General features: G+C 35.7%; 5 gene segments (V, D, J or C); all 5 read right to left on the reverse strand.

Moving 5' to 3' along the window:
• Positions 1-267: 267 nt before the first annotated feature.
• Positions 268-738, reverse strand: LOC118802791. The segment is given in 2 exon segments: positions 268-575; positions 699-738. Coding segments are annotated over 2 exon segments (348 nt in total).
• Positions 739-8,909: 8,171 nt separating this feature from the next.
• Positions 8,910-9,386, reverse strand: LOC118802793. The segment is given in 2 exon segments: positions 8,910-9,220; positions 9,347-9,386. Coding segments are annotated over 2 exon segments (351 nt in total).
• A 1,089-nt stretch (positions 9,387-10,475) lies between these two features.
• LOC118802794 lies at positions 10,476-11,418 on the reverse strand. The segment is given in 3 exon segments: positions 10,476-10,581; positions 10,898-11,192; positions 11,320-11,418. Coding segments are annotated over 3 exon segments (441 nt in total).
• Positions 11,419-13,556: 2,138 nt separating this feature from the next.
• Positions 13,557-14,158, reverse strand: LOC118802816. The segment is given in 2 exon segments: positions 13,557-13,871; positions 14,119-14,158. Coding segments are annotated over 2 exon segments (345 nt in total).
• Positions 14,159-21,721: 7,563 nt separating this feature from the next.
• On the reverse strand, positions 21,722-22,326 carry LOC118802795. The segment is given in 2 exon segments: positions 21,722-22,026; positions 22,275-22,326. Coding segments are annotated over 2 exon segments (345 nt in total).
• Between the last annotated feature and the right edge of the window lie 1,077 nt (positions 22,327-23,403).

A 23,403-nucleotide genomic window follows, 5' to 3' on the forward strand; every position in this document is an offset into this window, starting at 1 on the left:
TGTTCGCAAGATAATTTATGTATTTTCAAAAATTATGTTTTATGTTACTTATCCCTCACACCAGGTGTGACAGAGTCCATTCATGGGGATCAGCCACTCTGCAGAGTTTAGTTCCAACACACCTGATTCTAATATTCAGATCTTCACATCTAGATGGTGTTGTTGTTTCTGCTCATTGCTAAGAGGATGTTTACAGCTCTGCCACATCTGGCCAACAGACAGATGAGCTTGAGCAGGTTTTTTATACGAGTCTGCAGCGTTTTTGTGTCAACGTGACAGTGCACAGTAATAAACAGCCATGTCTTCAGCTTTCAGGCTCTTCACCTGCAGGTACAGCATGTTTTTACTGGTGTCTTTAGTGATGGAGAACTGGCCCTGTAGTGACTGGGCAAAGCTAGTGTCTGTGCCACTATCAATGCGACCAATCCACTCCAGTCCTTGTCCAGGTTTCTGACGGATCCAGTGCATGTGCCGGTAACTCATTGAGAAACCAGACACAGAACAGGACAGAGTGACCGATTCGCCAGGTTTCTCCACCACTGACTCAGAGGAGGTCAGTCCTTGTCCATAAGTATCTGGAAAAAAGATTAGACAGTAAATAATATGATTGATTGAGAATGATTAACTGCATTATATTACACTCTTAGAGGAGAGAATATTCCAGATAACAGCAACAGTCTGAAAAAAGTGGAACTTACATGAAACTAGTACCATAAAAGCACAATAACTTAGATTCATCTTCCTGTTGAAGCCCTGAACTGTAAATGGAGAATGTTGTGGACGTGTTCTCTGATAACTGGGATAGTGAACAGTGTACTGTATATACCAGACTGTATTTGAATAGGGAGTGTCCACAGTTTAGACCAGATTAAAGCTTTAGCTTCAGGCAGTCAAACACATAGATGAGTGAATTTTTCCATATTAGTAATGAAACATTTTTCTGTACTATAACTCACTGTCATGTGATATGTACTCATATGGTTCAAAAGGGAAACACATTTCTCTGTAAACACATTTCTATCTCTGCCATTGCAAAAAATAATGAATCGGTTCAACTTAAGAAATTACTTATTCTGGTAACAAACCAATGCTAGTTTTACTGCAGTCAAATGTGTGTGAAAACTGAAAGCAAGTCTGCTGAAAAGAGACAAAAGCAAAAGGTGAACATCTGTATTTATATTTAGTTGTTGAGGCTTATTTGTAGTTTTGTGTTAAATCTAAAGTTTTCTGCTTGTTTTGACTGGCACTAATTTTTATAACTTGATGTAGTTTTGTGTGAGTTTTGTAGTGTTTTACTTCTCCAGCCTGAACTTGAGACATATCTAATATCTCAGACTCAAAGGTGTTCATGCTCGGACTTGTCTTGCTCTTGGCCATCAACTACCTTTAAAAAAAAATAAAAAAATAAATGCCTCCATTAAACAGCTAGAAAATGCCAAGAAATTTAAGGTTTGCTCTTGATAAGGTTTCATTTTTGACTTAGTCTCACTCTCATTGGGTCTTTTTTAACTTGTTCTGTAGTAGAGACAGGAGTGTAGCTAGAACTTTCAGAATGGGGTGGTCAGATGAGTTGGAGAGATTTTATTGGAGTGGAATACTGATAGGAAAAAAAGAAAACTAAATAAAGTGTGGCTGTATTAAAACGACACAAAAATAATATGCAATTTTTTTCCCTTCATAACTAAATCTGTCTAAATCTCTTGGCCGTCAACTACCTTAAAAAAATATATGTTTATTGCTTCTTTTTTGAAGTAATTTGTAAACCTTCAATGCATAACATGTTGTTGAAAACGTGTTATTGAAATTACAGTTTTCTGGTGCAGGAAATAAATTTCCTTTACATTTTTTAACATATTTTCCTTTTCCTGACACTGAAAACAAATATGAAGAAACCCTGAGTAGAATCTATGGATGATTTAAGTTCAATGCAAAGATAATTATTAATAACTATGTAATTAGTGTAGGTTTATTATTACTATGTATTTAATTAGGAAATTACATAACATGATTTTAAGAAGATAGGAAAATGAAATGAATGACTCCAAAAGTCAAGAACTCTAGAATTCCAAGTAACAATTCTGTTGTGCCATGTGAATGTATAGTTCACTTTTAAATGCCTCCACCAAACGATTAGAAAATATCAAGAAATTTATACTGGAAACAGTTCAACTTTAAGATTTGCTCTTTAAAATGATTCAGTGTTTTTGAGGTCTTGAACTCTCATTTGGACTTAGATTTAACTTGCTCTGCAGTAGAGACCACCTTACTCAAGTCCAACACTATGACTAGTCCAGATCGTGTCAGGACTGCATTTACACATGCCAAACTAAAGGGGTCAGATACCAAGTTCTCTTTGAGAACTTTAACTTGATCTCTGCCCCCTTTCACTCTCAACTCAGTCTGGACTAGTCATTGTCTCAGACTTGACATAGTCTTGACTACAGCCCTAATGTTTTGTAATTTCTTGCTCAGCTGCTCCATCAGATCCATCACTGTGGTTGTCGAGCGCAGTAATAAACAGCAGTGTCCTCTGCTCTCAGACTCTTGGCCTCTAAGAACTGTGTGCTTGTAGAAACGTCCTCAGTCAGTATGAAGTGGCCTTTCATGGAATCTGCATATGTGGGTTCATTAGTTGTACCCGAGTCTACATATCCAATCCATTCCAGAGCTTTCCCTGGTTTCTGCCTTATTCAGTGCATGAGGTGCTCTGTCATGTCATATCCAGAAATCTTACAGGAAATCTTCACACTTTCTCCAGGTTTCTTCACCTGAGGTGGAGACTGATCCATCCTGATTTCCTGACATGAGAGACCTTAAAAAAAAGACAGAGCATAGCAACAAACAATGAAACTAAATGAAACAGAGTAATTCACGCTGAAATCAACTCCATTAAAATATACCCTATAAATCTGAGCAGGCAATACATCTCAATGATATACTAAAATCAATCATTATATCACTACATATGCTATAAGTAATTACTTTGTATGGACCATAAGATGAAACAAATGATGCTTGGAATCCTCATTATGAACCTAAAGCTGTCACAGTGGAGTCTAAATGCTGATGTGGCTCATACAAGTTTTGTGTAGTGAGTGATTATAAAGGGGTGGTGGAGCCTGAGTTTACATATTCTTCCCTCTAGAGGCTTCAAATCAATCTATTCAAATTTTAGAAGGAAACTAACAGTATAACACCAAGTGAGCAAAGGAGAAGCTCCTTCTGTTACTTCCATGCCCTGTTGTCATCACCCTGTACAGACAATAATACATGTATGTGTCATATTTTCTGTAGCTCCAAATCTATTGCAGATACTGCAAGAAGTGATGTTTAGTATTCTGTATGTAGGTGGGAGTGATTTGGTTACTTTGCATAGTCTGCCCTCTAGAGGCCTCAGTATGTATATTCAGAGTTTGTACTGATACTTCAGTAACTTTAAAAAAGTTTGCTATTTTTACCAAGTACATCCAATTAAGTTTATATGTCTGTCACAATCCCCAAAGTCTGTCCCTAAATTGAATAGAAATATAAATATTATAAATATTAATAATAATAAAAATATAATATAATATAATATAAATATAATATAATATAAATATTAATAATAATAAAACTGTATCACACAATCTATGTACTGTATTGAGAAGCTCACTCTCGGTTCATATGCTAGGAGAATTCCTAAAAATAGAGTTTTATCAATCAGAGCCCAGCATTATAATGTTTAGATCATCTTACCTGATAGAGAGAGTGTTCAGTGTGATGCTCGCTCTACCATTTAAGAACCATCTCTGTTCAAAACAGTTCAAAACAGAACAGAAAGTATCAGATGCTTAGTAATAATAACAGTCGTGTAAAGGATGGTAGTTATTTTACATTTGGTTAGTTTGAATCAAGCCTGGTCATTGTCTGTAAGAAAAAAAAACAAACAAAAAGAAAACATTTTGATTGAAATGAAGATGCCACCCAAAAACAAATATCAGCCTTTCAAAAATGCCAGGAAATGTAAAAAAGCAGTAAAGCAAAAATGGGGAAGACAGTGGGATGAGTTTTTCAGAGTTAAGGGTTATAAAGATATACATTAGCTATTAATAGAAAGGGACCTATAATTACTATAATAACAAATGTTCAAATCCAATGTTCTCCTGAAAATGTGTAGTGTTTTTGAATTTGTACCTTATAAACAGGGGCATAGCTTTCAGAATGGGGTGGTCTGGTAAGCCCCAGAGATTATATTAAGAGGGCATACTGATAAAAAAAAAAATAAAATAAAAAAATATGATTATATAAATGACACAAAAATAATGCGCTATTTTTTCTCTCATAACTAAAATCTCTTTATCATTTCCAGACAAATATAAACTTTGTTGATGTAACGTATTTTAGTCATCCATGAAAAAAAGTTTGTATTTAAATCAATTAAATTAATTGAAAATAAATCACCTTTTTTCAGTGAACAACACTACCATTAAAAAAATATTTCAAACACCACAGATGTCTTTAATTTTATTTAGGCTGCCCTGATGAGTCTAATGATTAGAAAGCTGGCCAGACAGCACAGTGGAAAGGAACCTGCAACTTATGTATGTTGTAAAAAAGAAAATAGTTGGCATGATAAACAATTATAGCTGACCATTTTTTTGATATTTAACTCATCTTACCGTCGCATAGCCTTCTTCAGAATGTCGCTCACAGAGCTCAGTTGTTGTTTGCTTAGTAAATTAACCTATCATAGTAAATTATGCTAATTACTGAATGCAGCATCATCAGACTCTCGTAATTGATTGGTAACTACCCTGATGCCATCTTTTCACCAGCTGCCCATTGTAGTAGCTGCCCATTGAGAAACCAGACACAGAACAGGACAGAGTGACTGATTTCCCAGGTTTCTCCACTACTGATTCAGAGGAGGTCAGAGACTGACCATAAGAATCTGAGAAAAAAAAAAAAGACAATTAACATCATAATCAGATAGGAATTATTAACTGCATGTTCTCTTACTCTCAGAAGAGAGAATATTCTCAGAGATAAAAATATCAGTCTAAAAAATGTGGAACTTACATGAAATTAGTACCATTAAAACATATAAACTTAGATTCATCTTCCTGCTGAAGCTCTGTAGCAAAGACGTACAATGTTGTAGAAGTGTTGTTTGAGAGATCACTGATCTCTGGGAGAAAGAATGTTCCATTTATACCAGAGTTTATTTGAATAGGGAGTGTCCACAGTGTTGGGCAAATAAAAGTCTTCATTCCAGGTTATTGAGATAAAGAGATGTTTCCATTTTAATATGTTCTGCATTATAACTCAAATACTCTTATGTGAAATTGTTTTTCTGTAATTGAAAACAAAACTTCTTAGCCTCCAAAATGAAAAAAGGTCTAAATTGTATTTCCACATGTAATTATATTTCCAGTTGTGTTTTTGCAGATATAATAGATAATATTCTTCTGTGTAATTTTCTGTTAAATATGCATTTTCAGCTTGTTTTCTTGATGAAAATGAATCATTTGTACTCAATAGCTGTTTTGACTGGCAATGAATAAATCGATGGTGGTGTCTGACTGTTAAACATCATGAAAAAGAAAATTACAAATAATGATTTGTAAAGAAATATATTTCCATCATGATCATTAAAGTACCCTTAACCCCTTAAATGGACAGGATCCACTGGTGGGCATGAAATTTTATTACACACTTTTATAACCTTAAAAAGCCTGGAATTTTAGAGGGGTTAATTGGTGAATTAACCTTGACATACTACATATAGATTTCTTCCACAAAAAGGAAATAAGAAACACAGAGTATTTTTATAATTTGCAGAAGCTTTGTTTAGGTTTTCTAGTGCTGTGGTACTCATATCTGGAGACAGGACTTTTTTTGTTTGCATTGTCTCAGACTTGCACTCAGAAATTAGTCTCATCAAGTTTAGTCTCGGGGCGGCACGGTGGCGCAGTGGGTAGCGCTGTCACCTCACAGCAAGAATGGCCTGGGTTTGATTCCCGGCCGGGTGACCAGGGTCATTTCTGTGTTTGCATGTTCTCCCCGTGTCTGCGTGGGTTTCCTCCGGGTACTCCGGTTTCCTCCCACAGTCCAAAAACATGCAGTCAGGCCAATTGGACATGCTGAATTGCCCCTAAGTGTGTGTGTGACTGTGTATGTCTGTCTGTCTGCCCTGTGATGGACTGGCGACCTGTCCAGGGTGTATCCTGCCTTCCGCCCAATGACAGCTGGGATAGGCTCCAGCACCCCACCGCGACCCAGAAGGATAAGCGGTTTAGATGATGTACGTATGTATGTATGTAAGTTTAGTCTCTGATCTCAACTGACACCAGCTACCATTTAAACAAGATTGTGTTGATTTGTATTTTCTTTCTTAAGCCAAATTATAAACATTCAAAGACCTAAGGTTCAAAATATTGTTCTTTTGCCATGTTTGTCATTTCCTGACATCTAAAATAGAAGAAAATATCACATCAGAATTGCAGACAAGAGCCTGTAGAACGCAGTTAAACTGAATGCTAACAGAACCGTCATATAACTATGTAATTAACTATGTAATTATATAATTTAATTTGGCAAAATGCAAGTAATATCACTAGAATTCAGAATGTTATTTCTGTTGCCTCAAGTAAACCTGTAGCTTACATTTAAATGTCTCCACCAAACTACTTTTAATAGCCTTAATATATTAAACTCATAAAGGTTTTAACAACAAAACATTAAACAAATAGATAAAGTAGCTTAATATTGGATAACTTTTCACTTAGATTTTTGGAATGTTGAAGTTTTGTATGTAAATTTGCAGACAATCTTTTACAGAAGGAAGAGTCAGTATTTTTCCACTCGGCATTGACGGCTTAAACAAAAACATTGCAGAGCTAGTTTGCTCTTAATGTAAGACCCAGTATAGGATTTAAATCTGGACTCTGACCAGGTCAAAACCATCAACAACCATTATATTTGATGAACCTTCTCCTATTGCTTTAATGCTCTGTTCTTATCTCCTTGTATAGACATTAATATAATGATTTTATGGCATATTTTATGTAGCTCTATATCAATTGCAGACATTGCAAAACATTAGGTTTGTGATGGTTTGAGTCTGTGTGGGTGTGTGTTGGTTACTTTGCATAGTCTGCCCTCAAGTGGCCTCAATATGTATGTTCAGAGTTTGTGATGATAATTAAGTAACTATGGAAGGAGCACTGTCCAATTATACTAAGTACATAAAATTAGGTAAATATATCTATCAAAGTATGTCTCTAAACTCAATAGAATAGAGACTTGAATAATAAAACTCTGTCGCACAATCAATGTACTGTTTTGGGAATCCCACATATCCGTCTCATATACTGGGAGAATCCATAGAAATGGTCTTAGACTACAGAGGCAATTTTAATCATAACATCATATTAACTGCCAGAGAGCATGTTCAGTGTGATTCTCACACCATTTAAAAATCATCTATGTGCTAGTATAAACACATAATAAAACGATATATATATATATATATATATATATATATATATATATATATATATATATATATAATGAAATATTTTCTAATGCTATGTTGAGTGTTCATCTCTTTTCACTGCATTTTATAACATTTTGTAGAATGTTGATACCCAAAATAGATGTATCCAAGTCAATTCTTGGAGATCTAACACCCTACAGAGTTGATCTCCAACATACCTGATTCTAATATTCGGATGTTCACATTTATTGATAATGAATGCATCACTTTCCTTCTGCTTGCACTTACTAATACAAAATTTGACCTCTTAAGGGCAACCATACCACACCCATAAATATCCACATAAAGATCTTTATTTACACATGAGGAAAATACCTCCAAATGAGCAGCCCAGTGCAACATCATTTATCATGTAGTCACCTTTGCCCACACAGTGTGAGCACAAAAAACAAAGGAAAAAAAATCAAGAAAATAAACCCTAAAATACAATCAGTTAGACAATCTCTGTGTACTAATACTCACATATAAATAACATGATTATCACTGCATAAACATCACACATGTAATGCATTTAATTAAATGGTGCTGGCAACCCACTATTCATCAATGCATCTTGCATTGTCACCCCCCAGACAACCCCTCCATGTAAAAGCTCAGTGGTCACAGTCTGTAATAATGAGACAGTACATTATATCACCTAGTTTTTAGAGGTAAGTGTGGATTATCAAGACACACTTTAACTGTGAAATGTAAATGGTGTGATGGAGTGTAAATAAAACTAAATGTTTGTAAATCTATTGCAAAGTTATCAACAGTGCAACTTACCTCCAGTTTCTGTGTTAAGATGTTATGTTGTCTGAACTGTAGAAATGTAAACCTTTAACTGGTCCAGTTAAACAGTTCTGCTTCAATAGCCAAGATGCAATGCCTTTGAGAAGCAACAAACATTACAGTTTCGGTCAGTTTTGCAAGTGGCAGTTTTGAATGCTAAATAAGAGTTAGAATTATGGAATTATAATACAATAAAGAGTACATTTGGCACGTAGTATTCTCGTGACAGGATGGAAATGTGGTGCAGCAAGGGGCTCACATATGAAATATTCAGGGTACCCAAAATTCATACTGGTGCCTCTGCAATGACATCACTGTTCACTGCTGTCATCTTTATAAATGCAACCTATTCAGTCGCCTCCAAAAATTACAGTGACATATCAGAAATTCACCCATTTCCCCAATACATATGTACATGCACGAAAAGCATGAGTGGTCAATCACATAAACATGCGCCAAATACTTCTAATTTAACAAATATGTTGACTCTGATGAATGTCTCTGGGGTTCATTGCTAAGAGGATGTTTACAGCTCTGTCACATCTGGCCAACAGAAGATGAGCTTGAGCAGGTTTTTATTTGAGTCTGTAGCCTTTTTGTGTCAGTGTGAGTCTCTCGCACAGTAATAAACAGCCGTGTCTTCAGCTTTCAGGCTCTTCACCTGCAGGTAGACCATGTTTTTACTGGTGTCTTTAGTGATGGAGAACTGGCCCTGTAGTGACTGGGCAAAGTAAGTGCTAGTGCCACCATCAATGCGACCAAACCACTCCAGTCCTTTCCCGGGTTTTTGACGGACCCAGTTCATCCAGTAGCTGCCCATCGAGAAACCAGACACAGAACAGGGCAGAGTGACCGATTTCCCAGGTTTCTCCACCACTGACTCAGAGGAGGTCAGAGACTGTCCATAAGAATCTGGAAAAGAGTCATTAGATAATTAACAACAAAATGTCATTATAAACATGAACTGCATGCTGTCAAACTCTCCGAAGAGAGAACATTTTCAGAGATGGTAAAAGTCTGAAAAATGTTGGAACTCACATGAAATTAGTACCATTAATATACAATAACTTAGTTTCATTTTCCTGCTGAAGTTCTGAACCATAAATGGAGAGTGTTGTAAAAGCCCTTTTTGAGAGGTTGCTGATAACTGGGAAGTGAAAATGAAAATTGTGCTGTATATATATATCAGTCTGTATTTGAATAAGGAGTGTCCACAACTCTGGGCAGATAAAAGCCTTCAGTTCAGGCAGTATATTTAAATAAAGAGGATGTTGCCATTCATTTCCATATGTTTACAAAAAATGTGTATGCATAATTGGAAACAAAACTTCTTTGTCTTCACAAATTGTTAAAAATAAGTCTAAATTGTAGACCTTACTGTTTGTGCAATAATGGTAATGTTACTGGTTATAATGCAGCTCTGCTCTCTTCCAATATTTAGATTAAATCTTGATGCTTACACGGAAAGTCTGAATGCACAAGATGCTCTGGGATGTTTAGCAGTCTTCTGCAAAAGTTAGAGATCAGCCATTATTTATTAATTTCCTGTCATAATAACCATTAAAGCCCTTGTCTACTGATCTTCTTTTATTATCGATAGTTTTAGAGATGTTTTTTAACTATCAACTGTCTGAAAAAGAATGATGTTAATCTTTTCTGTTAAGAGATTTTGAAATGACTTTTTTCTGCCATTTTCCTCAGTCTGGTTTGGGTTGGGTGGGACTAAAGTTGGCATAGGTGATGATAGATCAGTACCTATCAGAGTTAGCAACATATACATGCCAGCTACTCATGTAGCTACATTCTTGTATTTTTTTTAATTACCTTTTGAGTAGCTTAATTAATTTTTTGCATATCATGACAGTTGTGCATTGTGCAGTTCCTTTATGCACATCAACTTCTAAGAATGACCAGGTTTTTATCATGTTCTTGATAAAAACAGGAAAATATGGGCACAGTTTTTGGCAAAAGGTGGTGAATCAGGGCTTATTAAGCCCGTAACTCGAATCATCAGCCTTGTTGAAGATTACTTCCACTATTTTGCCCAAACACAGTTGTCTACACTGTAATAAAGGCAAATTTTTAAATAGATACTTTTTTTGTTAAATATATTTCCTACGTTTTAGCTCTGCTATTCTGTAGAATTTCTATAAAATGATAATTCTATTCAGAAATGGTCTTTTGTACTCAGATGGTCTGAGAAGTTTACAAATGTGCTTAATAAGCCAGACAGATACTGATCAAAGGGTTGGATGTACTTAGATATGATCCGCAATGAAGAGTATTCAATGATAATTAAGTATTGTCTAACAATATGTTAAATGTTGATATCTACCACAGCAGGTGTGTTGAAGTCCATTGATATCTGCCCCCCTGTGCAGAGTGTAGTTCAAACACTATACCATATTTCATGCAGCTCTTTATCTATTGCAGATATTGCAAAACGTTATGTTTGAGATGGTTTCAGTCTGTTGTTGGTCACTTTGCGTAGTCTGCCCTCTAGTGGCTTCAATATGTATGTTCAGAAGGATGAACTTGAGCAGGTTTTTATACGAGTCTGTAGCCTTTTTGTGTCAGTGTGACTCCGCTGCACAGTAATAAACAGCCGTGTCTTCAGCTTTCAGGCTCTTCACCTGCAGGTACAGCATGTTTTTACTGGTGTCTTTAGTGATGGAGAACTGGCCCTGTAGTGACTGGGCAAAGCCAGTGCTAGTGCCAGTACTAATGTAACCAATCCACTCCAGTCCTTTCCCAGGTTTCTGACGGATCCAGTGCATGTAGTAGCCACTCATTGAGATACCAGACACAGAACAGGACAGAGTGACCGATTTCCCAGGTTTCTCCACCACTGATTCAGAGGAGGTCAGTGGCTGTCCATATGTATCTGGGAAAAAAAAGCATAATTATATAATTATTAACATAATTAGAATTATTACCTGCATCATTTTATACTTTCAGAAGAGAGGATATTCTCAGAGGTAACAATAACAGTGTAAAAATGTAAAACTTACATGAAACTAGTACCATTAAAATACAATAACTTAGATTCATCTTCTTGCTGAAGCTCTGAACAAAACAGTTAGAATGTTCTAGAGTGTGTGACAGTGTTGTCTGAGAGATCGCGGATAACAAATAAAGCCAAGAACTTGCTTTATAAGCCAGACTGTATTTGAATAGGGAGTGTCCACAACTTTGGGCTGATTAGCTTGGGACAATTAAATTTACTGTATTTTAACTCTGATTACACATGTTGCATATCATGCAAAGTTTGTTTCTTCTAGTTTAACAAAAAAGACTTTACTTGTCCTTGAAAATAATACATGTATTCAGAAATGTCAATGATTTCTTGAGGAAATTTAAAATTTGTTGTAAACTAGTTTTTCCAAGACTGGGTAAGTGTTTCAGTATTGTGTTTATGAAAAGTATAGCCAGATTAGAATATGTGAAAACTCATGGCAGAGTGCAGAAATATTGGAAGTGTGTGATAAATATGAAAGACGAAAATAAAACAAGTATAAAATAAGGCTTCCAAAATGCTCTGTATGTGTTTTCCATTTTATCAAATAGGACAAATAACAAGTACTTGAAATATTCTCCCTTGAAAAGCTTAATGGAATCATGTCTTCTTCCTTCAAGATTAGTGAACAATTGAGGCCCCGGGGGGTGAGGGGGGGCTGTCTATAGGGCACGTCTTCAACTTGGATCATAGTGACCATGTCCCACTAAACCCACTATTTTGTGCATACCTCTACAGCAACCAAATATTCAAAGTGAACCTGCACTTCTTCCCATACGTTACCAGTTTAAAAGGCTAAGAGTGTTTGCATGCATCACTTTCTATTGACTTATACTTCAGTTTGTATGCTGCATAATGTCCAGGATATGTAATGCAAGAGATTGCCAGGCTTCAACAGTGGTAGGTTGTGTGTGGTGCAGGCAAGCTGTTTTGAGTGAACCTGATGTCCTCAATGATTGCATATGAGTCCTGGATATAATTCAGCTTTGTAAAATTGTTTTCTTAGCAGAAGTAAATGCAGCAAATAACATGTTACTTTGTATTACATTTAAGATGTATCACCATTTATGAGACAAACACTCCCATTCAAAAAAAATTGGGCCAAGCCAAGGATAGCAACACATAAACCGTTTAATGGTCTTAACAACATCAACAATCATTAGTCAGTAAATTAGCAAGAATGACACGCACACATAAAGTAATGTAGAATGGGATAGCTTTTCTTTTAAATGTGTTTAAATGCTGAGGCTTGTGGGTAAAAATACTGCCTTTTATAGAAAGAAGAGTCAATATTTTTCCATTGATGAAACTGTACAACGTATGTGACAATGACATGTAGGTTTGAGTTTGAAATCGTCAATAAGGCATCTATGAATAAACTCTAAATGGATGAGTTGAACTGAATTTTTTGAAGTTACGATAAGATTTGACCATATCGTATCCCAGTCTAGACTGCAGTTCAAAGCAGCTGGTTCTAGATTCCACTAGATTCCACAATGGGATGTTTTTTAGCACAATCAATCAAGATTATTTTTTTCAAAATTGAGACCTGCTGTATTTATTTCTATGTCATAAATAAACCTATGAAGATTAGTTAGTTCTCTTGCTAAATCTAAATTAGCAGGTGGTAGATCTGCTATTAGCATAATAACAGACTCCAATATGATTTGTACTTGCATGCACAGTCACACAAGTCTTTGCTACTGTTTCATAGAATCATGTGTAAACACAAAATTATTATTTGATATTGAAAGTGTAAAAATATAACCCAAAAAACTTATTCTCTAGCTGCTAGCATACAGGCTAATAGTGCTAGCACTATAGCATACAAGCTAGCTAACATTACATTGGTAAAGTATTTACAAAAAGTAACACATCAGTAAAACATCAAAATACTATTTTAGTTTATATTCTGATGCACTTAATGGTGATCAGTCAGTCAGTGATTCAGGAAGGGCACGGACTCTCATAAGCTGCTTAGCTGGGAAGTCCAGAGAAAATATCAAGAAACACCTGCACATGTGTTTTGATAAACCAACATCAGCCTTGTTTACTGGCCAGAGAGAAACTCCCAAAGGCAAGTTAACAGATGAGCCTGACAAAAACAGAGTCAAAACAAAGCACTACATGCAAAATCACAGTGTTGTTGATAATGAATGTCTCTATGGTTCTGTTTCCACTAATGGAGTGTTTACAGGTTGTTCTTACGCAGGTTTTTATATGAGTCTGTAGCCTTTTTGTGTCAGTGTGACTGTTTTGCACAGTAATAAACAGCCGTGTCTTCAGCTTTCAGGCTCTTCACCTGCAGGTACAGCATGTTTTTACTGGTGTCTTTAGTGATGGAGAACTGGTCCTGTAGTGACTGGGCAAATATAGTGCCTGTGCCATCATCAATGCGGCCAAGCCACTCCAGTCCTTGTCCAGGTTTCTGACGGATCCAGTGCAAATAGCTAAGAGTAAGCCCAGACACAGAACAGGACAGGGTGACCGATTTCCCAGGTTTCTCCACCACTGATTCAGAGGAGGTCAGAGACTGTCCATTAGTATCTGAAAAAAACAGTAATAATAGGCAGATAAGTATAATAGTGGGAAAAAACATTAAGAAGTTAAACTAATGAAATAAATGAAACATCAATGATTTTAAGTATATTCTATTATACCTTCCCATTTTGAAAAAAAAAAATATATATATATATATGATAAATTCTCTTAGAGATATAAAAGTAGAATTTATTAACTGCATAGTCTCAGAATCTCTGAGAAAGCAATAACAGTCTGAAAGTCTGGAACTTACATGAAATTAGTATCATTAATATACAGTAACTAAGATTCATCTTCCTGTTGAAGCTCTGAACCATAAATCGAGAGTGCTGTGGAAGTGTTGTCTGAGAGATTAACTGGGAAGCCAAGAACATGTTTAATATACCAGACTGTATTTGAATAAGGAGTGTCCACAACTTTGGGTAGATAAAAGTCTCTGAACAAGAAGTCATCAAAAGGAAAGGCACAAATTTCTGTCATGTTAACTAACTATCAGAAGTTGACTTAACGCAAACTTTTTTCCATAGAAAGCAATAAACACACGTATGCATTTTTATTAATTTATAAAGAATAGAATTTTTGTAATTATAATTATTTTTATTATGTTTTATACAAGTTCTAAACTGGTCCATTGCAACTAGCATCTACTGTTGTTTAAAATAAATAATAACAAGAAAAAGAAACAATAATAGTTAATGTAAATGGAAAAAAAACAAAAAGGAGAGTTTTTAATATTTTTTCTCAATTTAAAGCACACAGAAATGTTTGATTGACATCTCAGCTATTCTCATAATCAAAATCTGTGATGTGACAATGTTTAGATATGGAATAGAAGGCCATTATGCTCATTATGTCTATGGATATACGCTCATTATATCTGATCATTATGTCTATGCAGTCATCTCTGTAGACTTTCCCTTTTTGTGGGGTTAATTTTAGAATGAATGATTTCCTGTTTCAGTACCATTTTATTCACTAGGTGGCACTGTACCCTAACCAGATTTACGAGCCCTTCAATTGGATAGAGAGACTTCTGAGGTTCTTGCTGGACTCCTCCCCTTGAAGGTTGCTCTCTTACAACGTCATTTTCAGTCATTTAGGCTACGGAGCTCACAGAGATCCCTCACCAAGAGAGAGGTAGAGTTGTTATGCTTAAACAATAGCTTCTCCACAAAGACTGTGATCTTAGCCTTTATGTTAGGATTTTCTGGTGCTATATATATATATATTATATATATATATATATATATATATATATATATATATATATATATATATGCATATCATCTGAAGACCAACCAGCAGCTCCTCAGCAAATGTTTAACATCTTTAGCTATGCTCCAAATCCCAATGTTTGCTCAGAGAAGTTTCTGAAAGACGTTTCTTTGAAATATTTGTTTGAAATAAAATAATAATGCAAGTTTGAGAACAGGAGCAGGCATTGTGTGTGATTTCTATTATTATGCATCTAATTAAGGACACATGAGTGATGATAAGGAACCTAGAAACAAAGAACACAGACATTTTGAGAGGAACAGAGAATTTATAACCATTAAATTAGGGATCTCTTAGTAATAACTTTATTAAAAAATGAAGTATTTAATAATTGTCCAGCACAACCAAGATGAACATTTTTTTCCTAGAAAAAAATGGAAACACAGTTATTGGCAGTCCTGTTTATAGTACTTGTATTGTAGTATTTGATGTTGCCTTCTTTTGCAATTAAATACTTTCATACACTCTATTGCTTTACTGGGCTGACCATTTCTCCATTTAGAATTAATAATAATAATAATATTTTTTGTTATTTTACTCAATTTCCTCCCAGTTTTAGTCATGGTTAGTTCCAGCTGCTAGTTCAGTCTCCTCTTATCTTTTCCACCTGCTGCCTAAACAACTTCATTAGACATTTCTTGGAGAACAATGCTAACTGCTAATTCTTTTATGTCAGTTAACAGATGCCTGAGTTGGCTAGCATCACACTAAGCGATGGAGGAGAGGGAGGAGCATCCTACCCACCCAGAAAGAGCGAAGTCAGTTATACCTTCTTGGACTCCTGGCCATGGATTTAATGCATTTGCAGACAGGATGCAGCTTCTTTGCTCCCACACATTATCTAAACCGCTTGTCCTCCTGCGCCACGGAGGTTGCTGGACCCTATCCCAGCGGTCACTGGGCATAAGACAGGAAACACCCTGGACAGGTCGACAGTCAATCACAGGGCTAGACTGATAATTCAGTATGTTATTGATCACCCAAAGGACTCAGGCCCACTGATGCCCTCAGAGCACTGACCCACGTGACCCATATTACAGTAGATTAATTCTCTTTTTGATATGTCCATCCTTCTTTTTGAACCTTTAAAATACAAATGACATGTGATCTGGTGTCATCCTGGATTTGAGCAGTAAGATATACAGTAAGGTTCATGATGACCAAGCTGGAGCAGGCAACTACAGCATTTACAGTACAACATGAAACTAGTTGATTGGTTGTTGTTTAAGTACCTTAGCCAGGGGTCAGAAAACCCCACCTACAAGGAAAACCGATGTAAATTTACTCCCTCTTGTTTTATTATAAAGCAGGATCTTGGAATAACATATTCCACCAGTACAGCCTCAACATAAACCATGTTACCAAACCTTGCATGTTTTCTGATGCTGCTTGCAGCTGCATCCTGTAAGTTCATCTCACTATTTGTCACATTGGTAGCTACTGTATTCTTAATGTCAGCATAGCAAATAACATTGAGTGTTGTTTATTGTATACGTTGTTTTAGTGTTAAATTACTGTATTGCTTCTATTGCAGTTGTCTGTGGACAAGTTGGTTTTGATCAGCCAGCTCATCTGGTCGTACAGCCTGGGCAGTCTTTGACCATTGGATGTAAGGTCTCTGGATATTCCTTGACTGATAGCAGCTACTGTACAAACTGGATCCGACATCCCGCAGGGAAAGCGATGCAAAGGATTGGACACGTTTGTGGAGGTGGAGGCGCAGGTTACACAGATTCACTGAAAAGCAGGTTCAGCATCACTGAAGACACGTCCAGCAGCACAGTGACCCTACAAGGCCAGAACATGCAGACAGAAGACGCAGCTGTATATTACTGCGTGCGATATAGAAACTCACAGTGATGTGTAGCTCTGGAGTGCCTGTACAAAAACCTTCCCCAGCCTCCTGCGTTTTAAGGTAATGCTTATTTTATACACACATAATAATTAAAATAATCTTTAACAAATAACAAATAATTATAATTTGCTTTAATTTGCTAATTATATATCTGCTAAAAATTTAGCACTACAAGAAATCTAAATTAATTTTAAATTTTTTTTTGAAAAGATTAAATTTTAGTCATAAAATGTTGAACTTTTTTTTTTTGCTAGTTATTAACAGTAAAACAGGTGATGTAAATTTAAATATTATTCTTAGTGATGTTGTTACACTTGGTCAATATTTCAGTTCAGTCGTTCTGTAAGCAGTTAATCTACTTTTTTAAAATACTCACTGCCGTTGGAGTGAACTTTAAAAGATAATAACTACAAACACAAAATTGAAGCACAGCAAACAACTGAACAACTATGACAAACTAGCTAGCATTTTGGATATATTTTTTAAAATGAATAAAATTACCTGTCCCTGAATCTTCTTTGTAAAATTTCTTTGTAAAATTACTTAAACTCATTTTCATGCCAAATTTGTATTGTGCTATTGTCAGGCCTCCTAGCTCTCAAACAGACGCAAACTATCTTATGGACTCCAATTCCCAACATGCAACAGCCAGTCAAATGACCCGTTCATCCAATCATCAGTCAGTCAGCAGATCCCAGTCACCTGAACTGTAATAGTTTTGACCTGTTTGCTCTTGTATACATACCTGTCAGATTGTCTCTCTCATTCTGAGGTATTGCCTCTGTTTTGCCAGTGTAGACTGACCTTTTGACCTGGTCTGGTGTTAACATGTCATTTTCCTTTTAACAAACCTTGTGGTTTATTTTACATCTGCAAATATGTGGCTCATCAACTCAGCATTACAGCTATCTCTTGATGCATGTCAACTTCTAAGCATGGCCAAGTATTTTCATTGTGTTCCTATTAAAGAAATGGAATTTGTGCACAATGTTTGGTGAAATGTGGTGGATCAGGGCACATTAAGGCCATAACTCAAACCTGCTGTCTTCCTGAAGATCAGCTCAACAATTTAACTAACAATGGTAAGGGTTGGATACACTAAATAGTGTGTAAGTAGTTAAATATAGTTAAAACACTTAAAATTTGTTGACACTTCAGTGTAATTTTTGATAAATGTTTCCCATTTTTAGCTGCTCTTCTGTAAAATTTTGAATAAATGGTAATGCTACTTAGTAATGACCTTCTTTACTGAGGTAATGTTTACAAATGCACTTTAACAAACCAGACAGACACAGTTTCTAGATTTATAGATGCACTTATAAATGCTCTTCACTGTGAAGAGGATTCACATGATAATTAAATATTTTCTAAAAGTATATTGAGTGTTAATACTTTCCTCAATTCCTGGAGATCCCCCCCCCCCTGTGCAGAGTATAGTTTAGTGATGGAGAACTGGCCCTGTAGTGACTGGGCAAAGCTAGTGCCCGTGCCAGTATCAATGTAACCGATCCATTCCAGTCCTTGTCCAGGTTTCTGACGGATCCAGTGCATCCAGTAGCTGCTCATTGAGATACCAGACACAGAACAGGACAGAGTGACCGATTTCCCAGGTTTCTCCACCACTGACTCAGAGGAGGTCAGTGACTGTCCATATGTATCTGGGAAAAAAGCATAATTAGATAATTATTAATATAATTAGAATTATTAACTTCATCATTTTATACTTACAAAAAAAAAAGAATATTCTTAGACACAACAGTAACACTCTAAAAATCTGGAACTTACATGAAACTAGTACCATTAAAATACAATAACTTAGATTCATCTTCTTGCTGAAGCTCTGAACTAAACAGTTAAGATGTTCTAGAGTGTGTGGAAGTGTTCTCTGAGATGTTGCTGATGACAAAGAAGGTCAAGAATTTGCTTTATAAGCCAGACTGTATTTGAACAGGGAGTGTCCACAAAGTGGAGCAGATTAACTTGGGATTCACTTATTTTCTGTATTTTAACACACAGACTTCATACGCAACATATTATGCAAAATATGCTTTTTCTAGTTGATTAAATGTATAATTTAGTGTAAATACTGTGTTTATGACCAGTAGGGCAGCTTAGAACATGTGAACACATAGTGAACTTAAGAAATATTGAAAGCTTGTTAGAACTATGAAAGCATAAAACCAAAACCAGTGTAAACAATAAGCTCTGTATGAATTTCAATTGTGATGACATAATAATTCCATTTAATCAAATAAACAGCAAGTACTTGTTGTTCTTCATTGAAAAGAGTAATTCCATTTCCATATTTTTGAGGACCTTTCAGTTTGTTTAAAGGGGCACTTCTTCAGCTTGGATATTTGGGGTTGAATTAGGATAATGCCTCACCAACCAGTGATCATGTCCCACTAAACCCACTATTTTGTACATACTTCTACAATAGCAAGCAGCAACCAAAGACTTAAAGTGAACCTGCACATCTTGCCATATGTTACCAGTATAAAAGGATAAAAGGCAGAGTGTTTGCATGCATCACTTTGTATTGGCTGCACTGTATATTCTGAAAAGATCAATCAGCCGACAGTTTTCCTAAATAGGCAGATTTTTGGTAAATTTCTGTAAATATGGCTCTTCTTTTGGTTCATGTGGCTTCTTTGGGAAAAATAAAACACAAGGAGGAACACAGCTATACAAACAATAGCTTGCTCAAAAATTGGGCCAAGCCAAAAATGGCAAAACTATTCCCTTTCATTTCTTTTACAGAAAGAAGAGTCAGTATTTTTCCACTCAGCATTGACGGCTTCAAACAGCGAAAAAACACTGCTGAGCTAGTTTATGTTTAATGTGAGACCAAACATGCTCTGTAGGGTTGAACTGACTCTGACCAGCCCAAAACCATCAATATAATCCATTATATTTGTGACTTGGCCCTTTCTCTACATGGGAGTGTAGACATAGACTATATTTGTAGTTAGACACAGGTTTATTACATACTAAGGCTTATTATTCAGTATTTACAGGGACTACAATGCAAACTAGTTGAGTTATTCTTAGGTTATGAAAGCATGTAGCAAAACTTTGGACCTGTGGATGAGTCAGCGCATGGATGAGGTTATTTTAAATAGACCAGCAATTCAAATCTGCTAGTTCTTGATTGCACAATATATAATGTGAGGTGTATTAATACAGTCAGGTAGGATTTGTTTAATAATTCTGACATGCTGTATTTACTGCTAAGTCATGAATCTACCTATGAAGATGAGTTAGTTCTTTAGTTAAATTTAAATTAGCCAAAGCTACAACTGGGATTATTATAATAGTGTCATTCTACAGAAACGTCCACATTTCTACCTATCCATGGGTGTTACCAATCCTCACTGGTGTTACACATGAGAAAGGTAACACCAGAGACATTTTTGCTAAAAATATATATATATAAAATATATATACATAATATTTTTATATTTATAATATTGCATAATATTTTTTTATATATGCATTTTACAAAATGGCTGCTACAGAGCATCAAACCACATGTTGTCGGTCATGGAATATCCACCAAAATATGTAATTTAATCCATTTGTAAAACAATATTGCTAAATTCATTGCTGAAGAAGGCGTGATTGTTAAAATAGCATTGTTTTATTTTAAAATATAAATAAATTGTAGCCCTAACATGTTTTTAAAGTGTAACATATCTCTAAACGCTAGGGACACAAAAATGGACGTTCCTGTAGAATGACCCAATAACAAACTCTAAGATGATTTGTATTCACACAAATGTCTTTGTTACTGTTACACAGAATCACCATTTTATATTGAGACTGCAAAAAATAGTTGCTAGCATATAAGGTAATAGTGCTAGCAGTATACCTTCCAAGCTAGCTAACATTGGTAGAGTATTTACAAAGACATAACTCAAAAAGTAGCGTTCAAAATATCAAAATACTACACCAGTTTTTTATTCTGGTGGAATTACTTGTCATGTACTAGTGCTTGGTGACTTTATCCTCACCAGAAAAGAGTGAAACATTACTAACACCACTTATTCTGCAAGGTGAGCAGTGAATTCAGACAGAGCCTGAGCTCAAATAAATTCACTGTACTTACATCTGTGTTACTGAGTCTGTTATCAGGAAGACCTTTGGTTGTTTTTGGAAGATGTATAACAAGTTTCAATGAATGCATTTCATGCTTTCTTTCATTATGTGTATGCCAGCCCTACTTTTGTGGTTATGGGTATGTAGGCACCAATGTCCCTTCATTAAAATAAGTTTATGCATTTCAACAATGGTGATCAGCCAGTCGGTCAGTCAGTCAGTTACTCAGTTAGACACACTGACTCTTATGTGGGGATTTGCTGGGCAGTCCGGAGACAATATGAAAAAACACTAGGTATATAATTCATATGCATTTTTGTAATATTATAAATATATTATAAGGTATATAATTCATATGATTTTTAATAAACATAGAAAAAAAATTGTTACATAAAACATCTGCATGTGTGTTTTGATAAGCCAACATCAGCCTCGTTTGCTGGCCAGAGAGAAATTCCCAAAGGCAAGTTAACAGATGAGCCTGACAAAAACAGGATCAAAACAAAGCACTATGTGTAAATTCACAGTGTTGTTGATAATGAATGTGTCTATGGTTCTGTTTCCCACTAAGCGGGTGTCTACGCACTGTTCTTACACAGGTTTTATGCGAGTCTGTAGCCTTTTTGTGTCAGTGTGACTCCAGTGCACAGTAATAAACAGCCGTGTCTTCAGCTTTCAGACTCTTCACCTGCAGGTAGACCATGTTTTTACTGGTGTCTTTAGTGATGGAGAACTGGCCTTGTAGTGACTGGGCAAATATAGTGCCTGTGCCAGTATCAATGCGGCCAATCCACTCCAGTCCTTGTCCAGGTTTCTGACGGATCCAGTGCAACCAGCTAAGAGAAAGTCCAGACACAGAACAGGACAGAGTGACCGATTTCCCAGGTTTCTCCACCACTGATTCAGACGAGGTCAGTGACTGTCCATAAGTATCTGAAAAAAAGGCAGATAAGCACAATATTGGAAAACTATGATGTCTTATAAAAAATAAAACTAATGAAATTAATACAATAGCATTCATTGTAATTTAATGCTATTATACATGATACATATTGAAAGACAATAGTAAATTCATTTAGAGACAGCAATAACTAATAGTTATTAACTGCATGTTCTCATACTCTCATAAGACAGAACGTTCTCAGAGATAACAGTGACTGTTTAAAAATGTTGGAACTTACATGAAATGAATACCATTATTATACAATAACTTAGAATCATCTTCCTGAAGCTCTGCGCCACAAATGAAGAAGGCTGTGGAAGTGATGTCTGAGAGATTACTGATAACAGAGACTGACAAGAACCTGTATATAGCAGACTGTATTTGAATAAGGAGTATCCATAGCTTTGGGCAGATAAAAGCTGTTTAAATGGGGGGAAAAAAGCAGCTTGGCTTAACGTTTTGAGTTCATTGTGTTTACATTTTGAGTTCTAATCAGAATGTAAGACCCAGAATTTTGTCCTGTTTACTATTAGAAGTTCAATTAACTCAAAATTGTAGTAGTAAATTTTATTATTTTATATTTAACAAGATTTTACAAGTTCTAAAAGTGTTGTAAGACACATTTCAATAAGCAGTTACTATTACAACACTGTGTAATGGAAAATGACAACAAAAAAAGAAATGATAAAAGTTCATTTAGATGGTCTTTAACATTTCTTTCATGGTAACCTCACATTTGTCACGTCTTCTCATTTTAAAGCACACAAAAATGTTTGACTGGCATCCAACCGTTCTCATAAGCTTGTTCAGTGATCCCAACATTGTTTGATGCAAGGTGGGTCTGCTCATTCTGTCTGTGGGAAACAGATTAACTGGATACAGCCAATAACAGTACTTCAGTCATCTCCATTGACATTACTTTTTGTGAGATTTTGTAACTGTCACTCTGTCCAAGGGTACCAAGATCAACATAAAATCTGTCCTCATAGGACCCAAAGGTGAATTTGAATAATTTAGAGTCAATTCATTTTAGGTCTTGTAAATGATTTTATTCACTAGATGGCACTGTAGCCTATTTTAGGAGACCACCTGAGTTTCTTGCTGGACTCCTCCCCTTGAAGGTGGCTCTCCTACAACACCATGTTCAGCCATTTGGGTCACAGAGCTCACCAGGAGAGAGGGAGTATTCAACATGCTAAACTTTTTCAAATAAAAGCTTCTCCACAAAGACTGTGAATTTAGCCTTCCTGCTTGGATTTTCTGGTTTAATATATCAAATAATATATCAGCAGCTCTCAAATACTGGAGTCAAAATTCTGGTGTTTGGGAACAGGAGAAGGCTTTGTGTGTTTATTAGAGTAAAAACA

The sequence above is a fragment of the Colossoma macropomum genome, unplaced genomic scaffold (assembly GCF_904425465.1).
Source record: "Colossoma macropomum unplaced genomic scaffold, Colossoma_macropomum, whole genome shotgun sequence".
Classification (NCBI taxonomy): Eukaryota; Metazoa; Chordata; class Actinopteri; order Characiformes; family Serrasalmidae; genus Colossoma; species Colossoma macropomum.